The 17,607-nt window shown below is 32.3% G+C and overlaps 1 protein-coding gene and 1 long non-coding RNA gene across 2 annotated transcripts; one reads left to right on the plus strand and one right to left on the minus strand.

The window, feature by feature from the left end:
• Positions 1 to 1,859: 1,859 nt before the first annotated feature.
• Positions 1,860 to 4,627, plus strand: LOC128222349 (uncharacterized). Its single transcript, XR_008259129.1, has 4 exons — positions 1,860 to 1,945; positions 2,551 to 2,645; positions 2,866 to 2,988; positions 3,168 to 4,627. It is a non-coding gene; the product is annotated as an uncharacterized LOC128222349 (long non-coding RNA).
• A 9,892-nt stretch (positions 4,628 to 14,519) lies between these two features.
• Positions 14,520 to 16,877, minus strand: LOC128221404 (uncharacterized). The gene is made up of 6 exons (XM_052930016.1): positions 16,383 to 16,877; positions 15,842 to 16,127; positions 15,575 to 15,691; positions 15,269 to 15,371; positions 14,929 to 15,084; positions 14,520 to 14,811 (listed from the first exon to the last, which is right to left on the minus strand). Exons 1-6 carry the CDS (start codon positions 16,875 to 16,877, stop codon positions 14,520 to 14,522), a joined length of 1,449 nt encoding a protein of 482 aa, XP_052785976.1.
• Between the last annotated feature and the right edge of the window lie 730 nt (positions 16,878 to 17,607).

Consider the following 17,607-nt stretch of genomic DNA (forward strand, 5'->3'; position numbering starts at 1 on the left):
TTTAGACCATTTAGAGTTTAAACGCCCTCCTTAGTTTTCGAATCGTCGAGCTAAACACTTATGTGCAATGTTGACCAAAGATATTTATCACATTCATTCTGCTAAATTAACCACGTATTTCTTAATGTATGAGAACAATCCAAGTATTATAACTATTCCAATTAATCCTGCACACGTTTCATGGACATTAAATGAACCCACCTTTAGATATTGAACATTTGGAGAAGAAGTGTTCATGTCGGTAAGTGTTGAGATTATCAGTGAAATTATAGCAACACCTGCATGGCCAGAATATTACTGGCAGTTTTTCTGCGAATATCATACCGAATGAAAACTCATATTAAAAAACCTTTATATAATTTACATTTTGATTTAAATGCTTTAAAGACAAATTATGACATAAAAGTATGCCTACACGTATGTATATCTATACGTAGATGTAAACGTTCCAGTTAAGTGTTAAGATCATGTTAACTTATGCGCTCGCTAATAATCGCTTATGTCACTGTACTCTTGCGTTCACACATGTCGGTCTAAACAAATACAATGGTCACTTACCTGGATCACTAAATACATTAGCAGTAGATCACATGTACATACACTTAAGGTACAAATTTGGTTTCGTAAACTCTCTTATGTCACACCCTGAGTGAGAGGCTAGGTTTATTATTTAAGTAACGTAAATATCGCTTTCGGATGTTGTCACTCCAACACTCCGACAGATAGAGGTATTGCTCAACTATTTAAGTGTCTTTATGAGTTATGTCAACTGATAAAAAGTATGAAATTAGTAGAATTACTAATAGAAAGTAGTTCATTACAAACCTTCTGATAGAAAACCATACGCCATTTGACTGTCTTCATGATATATGTCAACTGATGAAAATTATGAATGAGTTCATAACATACCTGGTGATAAACGCTCGGTAAATTGTGAATTAAAGATAACATTCCGATTGGAGGATGTTAAATGATTGAAATAAAAGGACTGCATTTACTTATTGTTTATATCGACTTCGCTGATATATCGCATTCTGTCAGTTGCATTACTTTTACTCATTACGCTATTGAGGGGTGAACAACGGTATTGCTTTCGAATACAACATATTTGCGAGTAGAATATTGATATTTACACTGATGTATCTCATTAAACAACTATTTATCTATTTTGCTATGTTGATACCCTTTTTGCGTTCGAATTTTAAAATATTAATCTCAGATTTTATACACGTGTACGATACATACACGTCGGTAACTAAGTAGTAATGTATTCTTATGTATATGATATGTATTAAATTTAAGTGTATAGTGTCCCGACCCATAGTCCCTTCTATGGGTAAAATCGGATTCTCGAGGCCGCAAAAAGATGAAAAAAATGAAAGGAATAAAGATATATACAGTTAATACTATTTTAAACCTTTAAAACAAAATATCTTTTAACTGGGACTTTCTGATAACTGGGCCACTTTGACCCGATACTCTAGATTAGTTTCCGAATTGAAACCGTTCGGACAGCTAAGCCTGACATAATCAATGGCAACTTTCAAAGTGCAATTCAACATTGCTAGCGACCGAAAAATGAATTGTTAAAGAACAACTAGTATTATCAAGATATGTGACGCGTCATAAGACTTTTGGCCCGAAACCGATAGCCTCGATTTCGAGAAAAACGTGCGCAAAGTTGAAGCCTTAAAAAATAAGAAAGTAATGAAGTTTTTATCGTAAAAACAACCATTAAACATTTTGTCACCCTAGATTGTTCAGTCAAATATATTCTTTACAATGTAATGTTCATAGAAATAGTGTTTTTTAACCACTTTCTTTCGTATTGTTTATTACTTTTGGTGTTATCTCCCGTAGTTGTCATGAGCTATATTTTGACCCAAATTTGAGGATGTAGATCAAACTGAACCAATGGCATTTACATCAAATTAGGAATTTGTTGGTAAGTAGAATTATTTTCATTGTTTAAGCATATAATTTTACAAATGTGTATATCTTTAATGTAATGCAATATATTCTAAATTCGGTCAAATAAATGGAAATTAATCGCAGGAAAAGAAAGCGGAAGTGAAATTTGACAGTCTGACATTGAAAATGTAAACAGATCAAAATCCAGCAGATATTCTCTTTTTGCATACTTATGATGACTGATCATCTTACCGCGGCCAACTATCAATACAATTATGATGTTATGTGGCCAATGGTGTGGTACCTCATTTTCAACATCATCCATATAGAGAAGACTCTGCATACTTGCACATTGACAACTGTGTTTGGTGGAATAAAAACAATGCAGCATTGGGTATGATTGACAAAAGCAGTGTTGAAATACATCACTTATGCACTGCATATTGACACATGAGAACATTAGAATAACATAACAATGTAACATTTATTATTTTTTCAATACAAGTAATCAGAAATCTCAAAATATGCATCTAATAGTCTTATAAAAATAGTTGGGCTTAAACCTGTTCTCTTTATTCTCTAAATGTCATGGATTGAAGGCAATCAGTTCAATAAATTGTATGTAATTCTATGTTTAAGGGTCTGATGTATTCTGAAGGGAGAGACACAGCATTTACTTAAATGGAAGCAGGTGACATAAAGTTCAGTCCTGTGTGAGATTTGGTCTGTGGAAGGTAAGTTGTAAGAATGTTGTTGTTTTTGTTTTGTTTTTAATATTGGTGCTTTAAATGTTGATTTAAAGCCAAATTAAAGGATTTTGTGTATATAAATATTGACATTTGGTACTTTATTTAAACACTGAAGTTGGTTATAATACCTTATAATGTAAAAGAAAGCTTGTGTTAAAACAATAGGTATTATATCCTAATATAAACAACATGTTTATTTATTCAGACCAAATGGAGGCAGCACACATCCTTTGTGGATTGATGACCTTGGCAAACTGGTTATATTCTTTGACTGGTTGGAGTACACCAAGTGACCCCTGAAGTCCATTCCAAACTATCATCACTTCAGGTATAACAAAAGTATTATAGACTGTATCACTGCCTGTGTATGTATATCTATGAAATAAGTCAAAAACAATTTTAGATATTTTGTCCATTTTATTCATATGTGAGTTTTGATGTTCAAGTTAATTTGCATAATTTATTCCAAACACTAAGTAATGTACATATATGAACATTATTTTGCAGAACTTCAGCTAACAACCCAGTGAGTGAATTCATGAGAGAGCATGCCAAGGACAGTGAGATTGAAGTTAAAATTGACAAACCCACAACAATGGCTTTTCCATGGAGAGTACCCTGAACGCATCCAACTAAAAGGACTTAATGCAAAAAGGCTCTGATCCTTTAAATAAGTGAAAACACGAATATACTGATATGTGATCTTTATAAACTAAATATAAGATTTGAGAATGAGCCCATTACTGAGCTGATGAACATGTACATCAATTTTTTATTGACAATTATTAATTCAATAAAAAACATGTTCATGTGAAATGAAGCTACCAGTGATTTTGAGTGAAAAACTGTGGTTTTAGCAAATGATTGATAGAAGGGTGCTACACCCTGTCTTTTGTTGGTAGAGCCCCTCTGCCATAATGGAGACCACTATATGTTTATTATTAATACAAACTTAAAACAATCTGGCAGTTGAAGCCTATAAATGCTTGAATTGAAGACATTTATAGTATTGTTTGTAAATATTAGTTACTTCACAGCCTGATAAAATGTACCTTAGCAACCTTTCAGTTTTTCTTCAATATCTTTATTTTTAAAACCTTCCTGAACCCTATAAACATTTTCAGCTTTAACTTTTACCTATGAATAATCATCGAAAATATAATTTGTCATGTACTATGTGACCAATTGCATACCTCTTGAAACTACATAATGACGTGTACATGCTAAGTAGTTAGTATGTTAAATAAATTGTATTCATTTTTGTAAAATGTAAATGTGCCCATTTATTAACTGATCTAATTTTACAATAGTGTAAATTGTGTAGGATTGTTATGTTTATTAAATTAAGAGTACATATATACTACCATTTCATGTTTTATGAGCAATGAATGACTACACAAAAATCACATTTGAGGTAAATTGGTAAAGTTGGTGTGATTATAATTATGTTTGTGGCCAGTTGCCATGGTAACCAGGATAAAAACAAACTCTTAAATACCATTCAAATAAGATAAATTATAGTAAATTACAGGGGTAACATACTTTAACTTCTAGATATACATTGGTTTGTATTAGGTGCAAGTTCCAACCTAATGTCAATTTATTGTGAAAAATTGCCAATAAGCTACGGTACTTGGCGAACAGTTTTTATTTATTCGGATTTTTTTTATGTCAAATTCATACACCATGTACAGTAAGGTTTGAGGATATCAATTAACAGATCAATTATTATTGAATGCTTCATATGGCATTTATTGTATATTTAAATGCAAATTTAACCCAAAAACGCATTTTTCAAAAAAGGTTGCCATGGTAACCAATTAATTTTCATTTATTTTCTCAATAATATTTTAGAATGGTTTTGAAAATATATTGTTGTCGTTATAATGTGGGAATTGTTTATATTGTAGTGATGAATATTCATTGCATCTGTGAATACAAATGTTTCAATAAATTCTTGAAATTTACCGAATTTCCAGCTGTTTCTTAACCAAGTGCCCTTCTAGTTTTTGTCATAATTTCGTTAAAAATGGGAATTTTTGAATTTTCTTTTCAGAATTTTTATCCTAAAGAATAGTACAGTCAGAAATTACTCATATCTCATTTTCGCCCAAAAAGTGGTTTCGGGCCAAAAATCCCGTGACTGGTCACATATTATGATTTATGATTAGAAAATATTTTTGTTGCTTTTGTCCTTTTTTGTCTTTGGTTTAGTGACTGCTAGGCCTTAACCGTATTTATCCTCTTAATGACTGTAGCAAATTGAATTATGTTATCTCGTAAATTCAGTTGTGCATTAATGTATCCATCTTATCAAAAGACGATATTCATGTTAATATCATTGGATTCACCGAAGGTTTAAAGGTGGCTGCTTATAATTACAACATTGATTAATTTGACAATATATGTTGACCCTGACCGCGATAATGGTTAAATGATTGCTTTCGGGTCATGCTTACCTCAAACCCTTAAAATCATTGACTGATATAGATGAAAAGGTACATTTCAGATTAATTTTAAGACTCTATAGATGTATTTAAATTTGAATTTTATGGGTGAGGATTTTGCCGAATTTGCGATTAGCCAGCTGAAACCTTCCGGTGGTTTCTGAAAATGTAAAATAGTTGTTGTTTTTTAAACTGTGTACGGATTCGTATCAATGGGAAATAAAATATCAATCCTATATCTTAATCGCTCAGTGGCCATTATCCTGTATGTTTCACTTGACATATTCATAATGTATCACCAAAAGATGATTATATAAACATAGAGTATAGACAAATTAAGAAGTTGGATATACATGCATTTCAGGAAGATTTAATAAATTCAAATATATTGCACACTGAAACACACTGAGATCCAAACCAAGCCTTAAATTTTCTAACCAATAATAAACTTAAATTATTTTGAAACATGCCCCAAAGAAATGTAAGAGGGTAAAATCACTCCATCTACCAGGATGGTTCAATGAGAATATAAAAACTCCAATTAGGCTTCGTTACAAAAACTAAACAAACTAAAAATAAAGGTAAACTAGATAAGTACAAGAAGCAAAGATATAAAGTAACACATTTAATTCTAAAAAGTAAAATTCAATTTCATTACACTATCAAGGAAAATAAAGGTATTAATTATCTATGGAATAATGTAAATTCATTTACGAACCAAATAAGCCTCTAATCTGGCCCAGACTAGTTCAATAAGCTAAACATACATATCTAGATCTCTAGATATGTATGTTCAGCTGAGAGCATACTACGTGCTATGAATTCCCATTTAACAAACATCCAAAATCTCGTTGAGAAAGTAAAATATGATGAAATTATTTTTTAAACCTCAAATCTGTGTTAGATAATAAACTTTAGAATGAATACTTTAAAATCGAATTGATTTCTATCTTTGAAGTTCATAAAATTATAGACAGTTAAAATTACTCAAAGGCATCTGGACATGATGGAATAGGACCTAAGTTTCTTAACTATTGTGTAGATATAATTATTGGATCTATAACCTCCATCATTAACAGCAGCAATTTAAGTGGAGTATTTCCAGACCACCTCAGAGATGCGTATATCTTTTCAATACACAAAGGGTCTGACATAAACGATCTCAGCAAGTATCAGCCAATCTCAATTCTTCCTACAATTTCAAAAGTGTTTGAAAAAATACATCGCCAACCAATTGAGAAGCTATCTTGATACATATTATATATTTCATGATCTCCAATCCGATTTTCGTCAGAATCACACATGTCAAAAACCTCTTATACGATTAGTTGATTGGTTGAAGTATATTGATTTTGTTAAGGTTGTTGAAACTGTTTTTCAAGATTTTCGTAAAGCTTTCAATTTGGTGGATCACGATATTCTTCTACATAAATTGAGACTATATCATTTCTATGATCCAAGCCTAAAGCATATAACCTCATACTTACTAATGCGTCGACAATGCGTAATTGTAGAAAATAGAAAATAAACTTTTCTGTTTCTTTAAAGTGGTGTTCCACAAAGCTCCATTCTAGGACCTCTTCTCTTTTTGATCTACATCAATGATATATACCTTTCACTCAATAATTCCTGTATTGACCTCTTTGCGGATGATTCCACTTTGCAACGGGTTATAGAGTGGCAGATATTCAAAAAACATTGCAGAATGATTTGGATTCAGTAGCGTCTTGGTATTTGAACAATTACATGTTAATTCATTCAGAAATATCAAAATGCATGTTGATTAACAAAGGTTACAAATCAAAACCCATCTCCCTGACATTGCTGTTAATTAATACGACTATTGAACAAGTTACAAGTCATACAGTTCTTGGAGTTATTATTGGTAACCAATTTAATTGAAAAAAACAACTAGTTTATAATGTGTGTAGGAAACTGAATTCTAAAATAGCGCTTCTAAAACGTATTAATTGTCTCTAAAGCTATGATAGTCAATAACTATTTTACAATGCGTATATGTTATCAACAATGGACTATTGTTGTTTTATATGGAGCAGATGTATACATTCACACATACGTAAAATATCTATTATTCAGAAAAAAAGCTGCAAAATAATTCTAAGAAAACCTGTTAAAACGTCATCCAGTCAATTCTACAAGGAATTAGGTTAGTTATCGTTTGAAAGTAGATGTAAATTCAATGTTGGACTAATATCTATAAGTTTTTGCATGGTCTTATGCCTTAATACTTAAGTGAAGTAATTTTATTTTCTATATGTTGTGTTTGAATGTCGGCGTGTTTGTTATTGTTTGAATGAGAAATGTATACTGATACGTTTGCAGAATCCATTTAAGACCACATTGTAAAGAAGATACTTATGTTACTGAATGTGTAATTTTCATAAAATAAAGTTATTATTATCATAAAATTATTATAATAATCAAGCTAAACATGATTTTTTTTCCATATTATAACGTGTGTACGTAGAGCGCCGACAACCCGCTCCATAAATTCTCCAATATGATATAAACATTTGAAAAAAAAACAAAACAACGAAATTCACTACTCATACTTTAATCATGTAGTATGTCTACACATGAGTTGACCACATTGTCAACTTCATATTCCTTCTGAACAAGATTTTAAAACTAACTGTAAAGTGATTTTTCCTATGATGGTATTCCTACTGCATCCGTGCGATTGAAATGACCTTGTAGTCATGTAAAAGTCAAGCAAAATTCCACTTTCTTTACCTGTTACGTGTTTTTTTTTAAACATCCTGACTAAAAAACAAAAAAGTCATCTAAATGGTATATGCTAAACAGTTATGTTAATTATTGTTTACAGTTTCTCGCTTAATTAATAGGTAAAAACTGTTATCTAAAAAGCTTTAGAAAACAAGGTCGAAATGAACAATATGTTTAATAAAAGGAACCAACAAAGAGTTTACAGTCACAAAAGACAACAGAAGATCGGGAAACATAAGCAAAGTCTTAAATTGTCTTGACTTAAGGTATTAGCCGCGTAATACACACTTTTTTAAAAGCTTTAACCGACAACATAGTTATAATCACGGTACACTATGGGACTTTTATCCAAATTTTGAAGATGTTTTACCGTGAATTAAAAAAGTTATTTATGTTTCATTACACCCACCCCCAAACTCCAAGGGCTACAAAGAGCGACAAGTAAATATTTTGCCTATATTTGAATTTTTTTCGCATTATCAGAGATTATGAAATAAACACAACAGTTTCTGGTAAAATAAACTTCAGTTAACAGAAAACTAAAGTTCAAACGAACACATTATTTATACACATGGAAAAAATCATTTTGATTGATCTTATGATTCTTCGGAAAAGAGCAGTTTTTGGATGTTTGAAAATATATAGCAGTTTTATAAAATTCATAAAAAATAGTTAACTATAAGGCAAGCTGCTGAAATCATTTAAGATATTATCTATGATGTCTATTGAACAATTTAAAAGACAATTTATGATAGTTTACCGTCCAGTTTTGAAGAAAATATACATAATGTCATGTTACCATACATTTTTATAGCTAATAAAATGCTTAAAAATCAACCTTTTTCTTGTAAAAATTTATAAAGCTTAATTGGACTTATTCATAAAATGTACTCTTTCAAATAAATGAATTTTACTTATGATACTAACTCAGAATACAGAGTTTAAAACAAATAAGTGTACTTTTAAACTAAAATATGTGAAGAAACAAGAACACTAAGTTGGCTCGCCCCTCCAAAAATATCAGAGTGAAAAATCTCAACTAATGTTGTTGTTTTTTAATATTATAACATGTAAACAATCTCTGTGGGTAATTTGATGTCTATCTGTTTTATTTTGTCATTGGTATTCTAACAATTAGTTTTTTTCACAATAATTTTTCACTCTTCAACAGTTGAAGTTTGCTCTGTTCCCATGCTTTGTACTTGTAGTGTATGCACAGATGATAACTACTCAATGCTGAGTCAATGCTGATTTGGTTTTCATGCACCTTCAGGTACTTTACCCATCAAGAATGTTTAGTGCTGTAAAGGAAAAAAGTTGTACTTTAAAGCCTTTCTAACTAATTATTATAGATAATTATACTGCCATACATATACAAAATAAAATACAAACAGTTAAATATTTCTCGACATTATTTTGAAAAAACAACAACAAGCTGATACATACATGTATATCTATAAAGAAAATTATTAAATTTATTAATAAAATTCATCATCATCATCATCATCACCACCACCAACACCACCACCACCACTTGACCACCATCACCACCACCACCACTTGATTATTGAATACAGTGTGTTTATAAAAACAAAAACCAAGTCAAATATGTTTTATATGAAATACTCACATTATCTCGATCAGATGCGACTGCCTTGTGGATGGACATGGCTGTCAAATCCGCTCTCAAGGATCCAACATAGTATTTAATGCAGGCTGGAATTCTTCATAACCCAGTGTTGTTGACTTAGTAATATTCAGTCATTTTCCTGCCTGAAAGAAATAAGACTTCTGATTATCAACCAGCAGAAACTACCACCGTAAAATACAAATGCACAAGTATTATACATTCTGCACTAATATCTGTTTTAGCCAAGAGTAAGGGTTGGTAGGCACAAATGTGTAGTTGTTGTGCATATGGTTGATAATGATTCACAACAGTATGGGGTTTTAACGAGACTTACACCAAGCCAATGAATGTCAATAGTGTCCTAGCAGATGCGGCTTCAAGCCGCAAACCATATACAACTTTTTTTCACAGGTTAATTTTGAAAATATGAATATTGTAAACAAATAACGGGCATGTACATGTATTGTGGTATGTTAGAAATAGGTCACGTAACAAAACACATCATTTTTAAACAAAAATTTAAGTCTAATATTTTTCTAAGATAAAACAATCGATTTAAAGATTACAAACTCATATCATATCTTAAACATAAGTTATGTACATAAGTACATATAGAAATATGTAACATGTACATAAGTCTAAACATTTAGCTAATAAAAATGATATAAGAATTCCAAAGATAAATTAAAAAACAAACGTTTTTGAACACATCAACGTACAAAACTGCTCAAGGATACTTACATTCAGAGCCCTTTGATACGAATATTTGAATATCCCAGTTCCATGCCGATTGTTGAAAGTTCGTTTTTTCGAGAGAAATCTTCTCTTACGCGTATATTTCACTTATAATCCATTTTTTACTGTAATGACTCAAATTGTTAGATGTATCGTAATCAACTGTCAGCGTGTACTTTTAATGTTTATTTATTTTAAACGTATATTCATGAGAAAACATCACAATGTTTCCAAATCCTACGATGTAGAAATTCCATTATTGACCTATGAATAGCCGGGAAATACCTTCTGTTTCTAAAAATAGCAACATCCTGTACAGGCCGAATACGCCCGATGTTCGTCGCGATCTGTTACTGCGAGTGGCGATATATGTCGATGTTACCCGATGTTTCCCGAGTTGTATTACATGGCTAATACCTTAACGATGGAATTTAATGTATAACACCACATGCGTACAAAATTGTCGACTACATTTTTCTTTTTAATTCGTTTTCAATGTTCTACAGGTTTACATCCACGAATTTCTCAAATATCATCTTTTTAACTAAAATTTACCCTGTGCGTTTAAACATTACTTTTAACATGTACTCAAAACCGTTGTTTAGCTCCTCGTGGAAAATAAATATAAGACTTTTTGAGTGTGTTTTTTTTTTAATTCAAGCTATAATAAATTAAAGTAATAATAACATTTAATCTTAAACCGGGAAAAGTGTTGTAGTGAAGATCATCCATCTTATATACAATCCGTACACTGCCTTCAGTATTTGCCTAAAACAAGTATACGGTGATATAATCACTGTTTGTGACCGTAAGTTTACATATATATGTATGCAAGGTGTTTGCAACCGAGATTATCAAAATGATCAATTCATAAAAAATGTTCATTGTATCACTACGTCAGAACATAAACAGCTGACATCGACCGAAGGTCAGTTTGAATGTTTTCTAAACAGAATAAACAATACAATAAATAGACAAAGCAGCCAAAAATGTTAAGAGGCACAAATTCGAGAAGCCTTATATACCAAAAATCAGTCACAATATTGCTAACAAACAATGACTACACATAAATATATTTATCTTTATAAATACATGATGTGATTACCGCATTGGACTGATCATGGAAACATAATTCCAAATTGTTGTTTTTACAATTAACCTAGGTAAAACTGGGTTATGTTTACCACTGCGTTTCTACTCGTTTACAATGCTTGTGAAAATCAAGACATTTGCTTTAACCTAAGAATGAAATGCGACGTTCATTCTCAACCGGTTCCCACTTCAAATACCTCCATAAACTGTGGAATAGACTTTCTAAACATGGAAGAGGGAGACAACCAAAACACCAACGTGTTATTTGTTCAAAAGGATTTACCTCCAGAAGTAAAATCATAAATTGTGATATATGTGATGGCTGGACTCACAATAAATGTTCCCGATATATTTCCGATTATCAATATTTAAATAAAATAAACAGCAGTGACCAAATCTGTTTTATTGTTAAAAGTGTACACGTTAATCAACAAAGAAACCATTATGAAACAAACAACACTGAACATTTTAGACATATGTGTTCACAATTTAACGTTAACTGTTTTACTGAAAATCTATTAATTTTAAACATTTCAATGTTAGATTAGTATTACCAAAACTATCTGAAATCAAACAGTTTGCATCTTTAATTAGATTTTTAGGAATTGCCTTCTCTGAAACCTGACTCGATGAATCCGTTTCCGATATATAGAAACAAAAAATCTGAAAAATTAGTTTGTAGCATATAGCACTTAAACAAAATTACTTTTAGAAATGTTTTGGTCTGTTTTATCCAATATTAGATCAGAGTCTCTTGGTGATATTGATTGTTTTTGTTTCATTAGATTTTAAAACTTGTAAACTACTAGGATAGCCTCATCTTTGTTATATCATATTAAATAAAGAACAACTGAAGGAAATGTGTTATAATGTGATACATTTGCCAGGTGGTCTTAGTGACCATCTTCCCATATTTTGTACAAGAAAGATACATTTAATCAACACTTAAGAATTAAACGTTTTTTCTGCTTTTCATGGATGTATGAAGTGTCGGAAATATTACAGCTAATTTACACATAAACACCTCTGGTGTTTATGCAAATTATTACATCAATTACACGCAGAAAAATAATGTTCAAAACTTATAATTACATCATCAAAACAATAAAAGATCATTTTCATTTTGCTATTATCCAAGAATCGCAATTCATCACTCGATAATTACTAGTAGTTTGTAGCCTTCCCACGCGTATGAATACATTATCGGCTTGGAGACACGAGGAGCTAGATTTAGTAACAATTTGACCAGAAATGGCTGCCAACTCCTCAATTTTTCCCATTTCGAAGCGGATTAACAGCACTTTTCAGGTAATATATTTACCTTAAGGCGACTTGTTTAAACTCTGAAATGTATCTTCCATTATTCCTTGCCTAGGACAATATTTGTACCACCAAACCTACTGCCCTGTTGTTTATATTCATAAAATGTCGGCATGTCAGTACTTTCATTATACTGTTGACCTAGATCTTAACTTATCTTCATTTTCACTTTCATTTGTATTTGTAACTTCAGAGAAATCATCAAATGAAATGTTCATCAGTTCTTCAATTTCAGGAGGAATCACAGCAGCAGCTGTTTGTACTCTCAATTCCGGCACAAACAACTCAAAACTACCAAAAAGATCATTCAACAAGGCAAATTCTGACAGATCATCTGCCATGTTTACTCTATGCTGCAGAGAAACTTTCAGCTTCCAGTTCTCCGCAATCAATTTATTGTCATTTATGATAAAAATAATACAAGATCAATATTTTAAAAAGGTTTATTGTTCAATTGTTGCTTAATTTTAACCCCAAATATTTATAAGAAGGAAAATACACATGTAAAAAACTTTGTAAATAGAAAGTAGCCCGGTTATGAACATTAATACGCTGATTTGCATACACGAATGCTTCATGCAGAAATTAATGAATGTCACATGGGATGTCTTATCCAATAGGATTAAAGCAACTTATGTAACTCAGTGATGATGTCTGGCAAGATTTGTGTCCACTGCGTTCAGACTGCCTTAGGACTTTCATATATTATGCTTAATTAATATTCTTTATGATAATTTTATATGTTACTTGTTTTTGTAACGGAACATTCTAAACATGACCTGTGTAACGTTTGTCTCAACTGTCTACCAAAATCTTTGTCAATCGCTATTATGAAATTGTTAGCTAAGTTGGATTTTATTTTAATAACTATTTATTATGAAATGTCCGTTTTCGGATGTTTATAGAAGTGTGTTAACGGCAGAAAACCTTATTTTAAGTTAGACCACGTGTCGCTAACGATAGTCCATTCTTTTTTAAAATCTAATATCTATAATTAAATTACAGGTCATAAATGCTGTAAAGTTTTGAAAATGATCTGGTGATATAATATCATTTGTAAGTTTTAATAGAGAGGCATCTAACTATAAGATAATTGTCTTATTATATTTCTATGCTGAGACATTCTGTCATTATTGATGTAGTTGCTTTATCTATTTAAATATATATCTTTATAGAATGTACTTGAAGTTTTCGTTTGTATTTGCCAATATTTTAACTAATGCATATTACACCCTACGTGAATTAGTCATCGCCAAAGGTTTATGTATTGCAGATTTTGCCAAAAAAGCTTGAAAACATGAAAACTAAAAATGCCTTTGCACGATCCATACAAATGCAAATCATATCAGAAATGAGGCGTTACATATTATTCAATATACTCTTTAAATTGTTTTATGTGAGCCGCGTCGTGCGAATTTGGGCCTTCGGACATTTTTTGCATATTTTGAGGTTTTTCATTAGTAAGAAAGCTAAATAATTTCTGAAAACAAATCTGTTTTCCGTTTTCAAAAATATGCACAAAATACTGATATATACAAAGTTCGTGGTCTTTTAATCCGCGTCGATAAGAAAGCGAGCGTCACGACGTTGGAATGACGTTGTTATATAAACAACATAACGTGCGATAGTTTTAATGAAACAAGTCTTGTAAATGATTTACGTCAATTTTATTTTTTAGCTGACGTTCTTGTAATATGAATAAAAACTAAAATAAAATTTAAATAACAAACAAAACAACAAAATATCTAACAATGTGCTTTCAAAACCAAAATATACATGACAAGTTATGTAATAAATATATATGTAACTAAGTAAGTATAATTCAAATAGCCGTTATCAATTGTCATTACGAAAAAAAATGGATTTGAAATCAAACAAGCTGTCAATCTATTCTTCAGGACACGTTGAATCACTGCACGCTGGACGCACATACTGGCGTACGTGCATCCTTAGGTAACATCGTCTTTCTGCAGTAAGACCGGCCGGCGTTACTGTGTTTGGCATTCCCTGAGGAAGGACAGCGGCCCGTTTCATGAGCTGCACCCTTGCTTCTGGTTCCCCGGATGTCCGTTTTACATAAACTGTGGAAGAGTCGACCTTGCAGAAACGGAACGATTGATATTTTTGAATACCTCGAACCGGCAAAAAATCGAGCTGTAGGTATGACTTCCACTCTAACCTGCAATTTGTTTGTATCTGTTAAATTATTGAGATATTAAGATTATTGTGTTATTCATACATATTAAAAACAAATAGGTGTAAGTGTTTTAGTAGAGAAAGTAACAATTAAAAGTACCAAGCCCAGTTCTCAGAGCCGTCTGTCTTCTTGTACAGCACGGGAACGTTGCTTTTTGAAGATTTGTCGACTACCTCCGCTAGCTGCGCAAGGCTTTCCACATCGCACCGTCGGAATAGTTTTTTTATGTTGGCAAACCCGCTATCTACCAGGCACCTAATGCATTTGCATGAAAATAAATATGAACCGTTCATTTAACAGCACTTGGGCTAAGTTTTTAGACACAAAAAGAGTTGTAAACAAAATCATCTCAAGAAGGGTTTCGAAGGGGCAGAAACACCGTACCGTTTATTTCCATTTTTCATAATTATTTTTCAAAAAACAAAGTTAACTTTTTTACCTTGTATGACCTGGTATTTGCATGAGTAGCAGTATTTCCTCGTGCAGCCCCATCTGAATCCTCCAACTCAGGTATGCCAGTACGTACCGGTTCTTATTTTGTCCTGAAGCATTATACATACGAACGTAAGCATTTATTGAACTACCGTTAACAATAAAAGATAATCTAATCATACATTATGTTTGTTACACTATTACTTTTAACTTTACGATTACCATTAATATACGTCTCTTATAATTATTGAACATGAATGAAAAGCCATGTTCATAATATATTGGTACGTTTCACATTGCATTTATTGGTTACCTCCACAATTATCTGCGTGGATGACACAGCGACTCTCATCAAAACCGTGCTGTTGCAGACAGTCGTGCAGCATGTTTATAACTGAATTCGGTCCATGCGTTCCTGTTACGTCCGGCCCTGCGATTTATATTAATACAGATAACGATATATAGACATGATGATGATATTTATGATATGAGGGTTATGACGACTATGATGATGATGATGATGATGATGATGATGTGATGCGGATGATGATGATGATGATGTTGATGATGATATTATTACCAATCGACTGGTCTTCGTCAATGAGATAGTTGAACTGTTTTCCTGTGCTGTCGATTCTAACCCCAAATATGTGCACTTTTCGACCAGTGATGAAATACAATGGTCCCATTTGACGACTTTGGTGTGGTATTGTAACATTTTGTCTATAGTCAAAAGTGTAGTGCACATGCACTAGCTCCGGACAGCTGAGCACCGGAACTGGACCAATGACCCGGACGTGCGAGGACATTTCGTCTGCGGCTTCTTTTAGTGTCTCCCTGTACACCTCTCTTTCCCTACGTGCGACCTTTAATTATATTTAAAACAAAAGCATTACTTATGTATTTATTAATAAATTTTTCGTTGATTGTTCAATTGCAGTATCGACTACGTTGTTTGCTTAAAATATTTCAATAAGCAATAAGTTATCTTACTTCATGTATGTAACAGACAAACTTTTATTTCTTATAAAATAAATTGAGTATGGAAATTTGATACTTGATTTAAACTTTATTTTTGTTACCCTTGACAAGATAAGTTTTACTATTTAAACGTTAGATACCTCCACATGCTCTAGGAACGCAGATGATGCATCCAACTTGTCCTGTTCTAGGACGGCGTCAACTATTTTATTCCGTAGTAGTTCGCACGTTTGGCAAACATCGTCACGAGGACCACTTAACCTTATGCGTGGTATACATTGCCTCCATATGTCTTCGAAGCTGGTGATGCCCAATTTTCTTGTACCGGCTTTATCGGCCTCTTCCTGATATTTTTTATGAAGGCCAATTTTTGTGTTGTCCGATGGTAAATAGATAGGCGCCTCACCATCGCTGCCCCTCGGTGCCGCAGGCTGAGGGAGACCATCTGTTTCTACAGTTTTAAGAAGGAAGTTAACCACAAACTTAACATCGTCATATTTAATTGCATTGTGGGGCTTTCTCCCGGTGTTTCCCTGCACTCTTGGAACGGGCCCATTTTCGTTCAGATGCTCCTGAATTGTTCTTAGTTTGAGATCGAATATCTCGGCAAAAGCCGACTTGCACACGTTTCGCATATCGTAAAATCGATCCGCAAACCTTTCAAAAGCTAATCCGACGCGCTCCCTACTGAGCTAATTCCCCGTTATTCATAAATAGTGTTTTAACACAGGCATTAAATAATACTTCTAAATATAGATTTTCAGCGTCGCTTATAGCAACTGAGCGTAAACAAAACTGTATTACTTATTTATTCGCTGAATACTTATGGAACTAATACTTAACTTAGGTTTCGAAAAATGATATTGTTTTTCTGCATAAATTGTACATTTAAGCACTTTCATGATTTGCGTAAACTTTATTATTACTTCGATTTTCCTCAGCGTAAAATAAGGAAATTGGACGAACTGATGCAGACTCCAAAGCGGATTTTTCACGGAGATAGTTTTTATCATGTATTTATTAATTTACGTCCACTAAGATTTCAAAATAACTGCAAAATAAATTAAAAGATATTACTTACCTCGAATTGGTCCATTTCATTTGCTTAATGCAAAGTGCTCTTTCATTAAACAACAAAACAATTCACATACTGGTCGACGGAAAGTCAAAACAGGTGCGAGTACTTTCCCATACTTTCTGACGGTGTCAGAAAATTGTCCGAAGGCCCAAAATCGGACGACGCGGCCCATATGTACTATAAAAATATATTCCTGAAAGAAATATATTTAAATTCATTCTCATTGCTGTTTAAGCTTCATTGCCTGCCCGACTGGAAAGGTTTTCAAATGCTCAATTGTGTTTATA

This window comes from Mya arenaria, chromosome 16 (genome assembly GCF_026914265.1).
Source record: "Mya arenaria isolate MELC-2E11 chromosome 16, ASM2691426v1".
Lineage (NCBI taxonomy): Eukaryota > Metazoa > Mollusca > Bivalvia > Myida > Myidae > Mya > Mya arenaria.

Bases quoted from the DNA above. Each gene is read 5' to 3' on its own strand.
- LOC128221404 (XM_052930016.1), bottom strand. From the start codon at position 16,877: ATGCGAAACGTGTGCAAGTCGGCTTTTGCCGAGATATTCGATCTCAAA. The intron at 15,692-15,841 runs GTAATAATATCA...TATAAATCGCAG, and splicing joins TGACGAAGACCAGTCGATTG to GGCCGGACGTAACAGGAACG. The intron at 15,372-15,574 runs GTAACCAATAAA...ATAATGCTTCAG, and splicing joins CCACGCAGATAATTGTGGAG to GACAAAATAAGAACCGGTAC.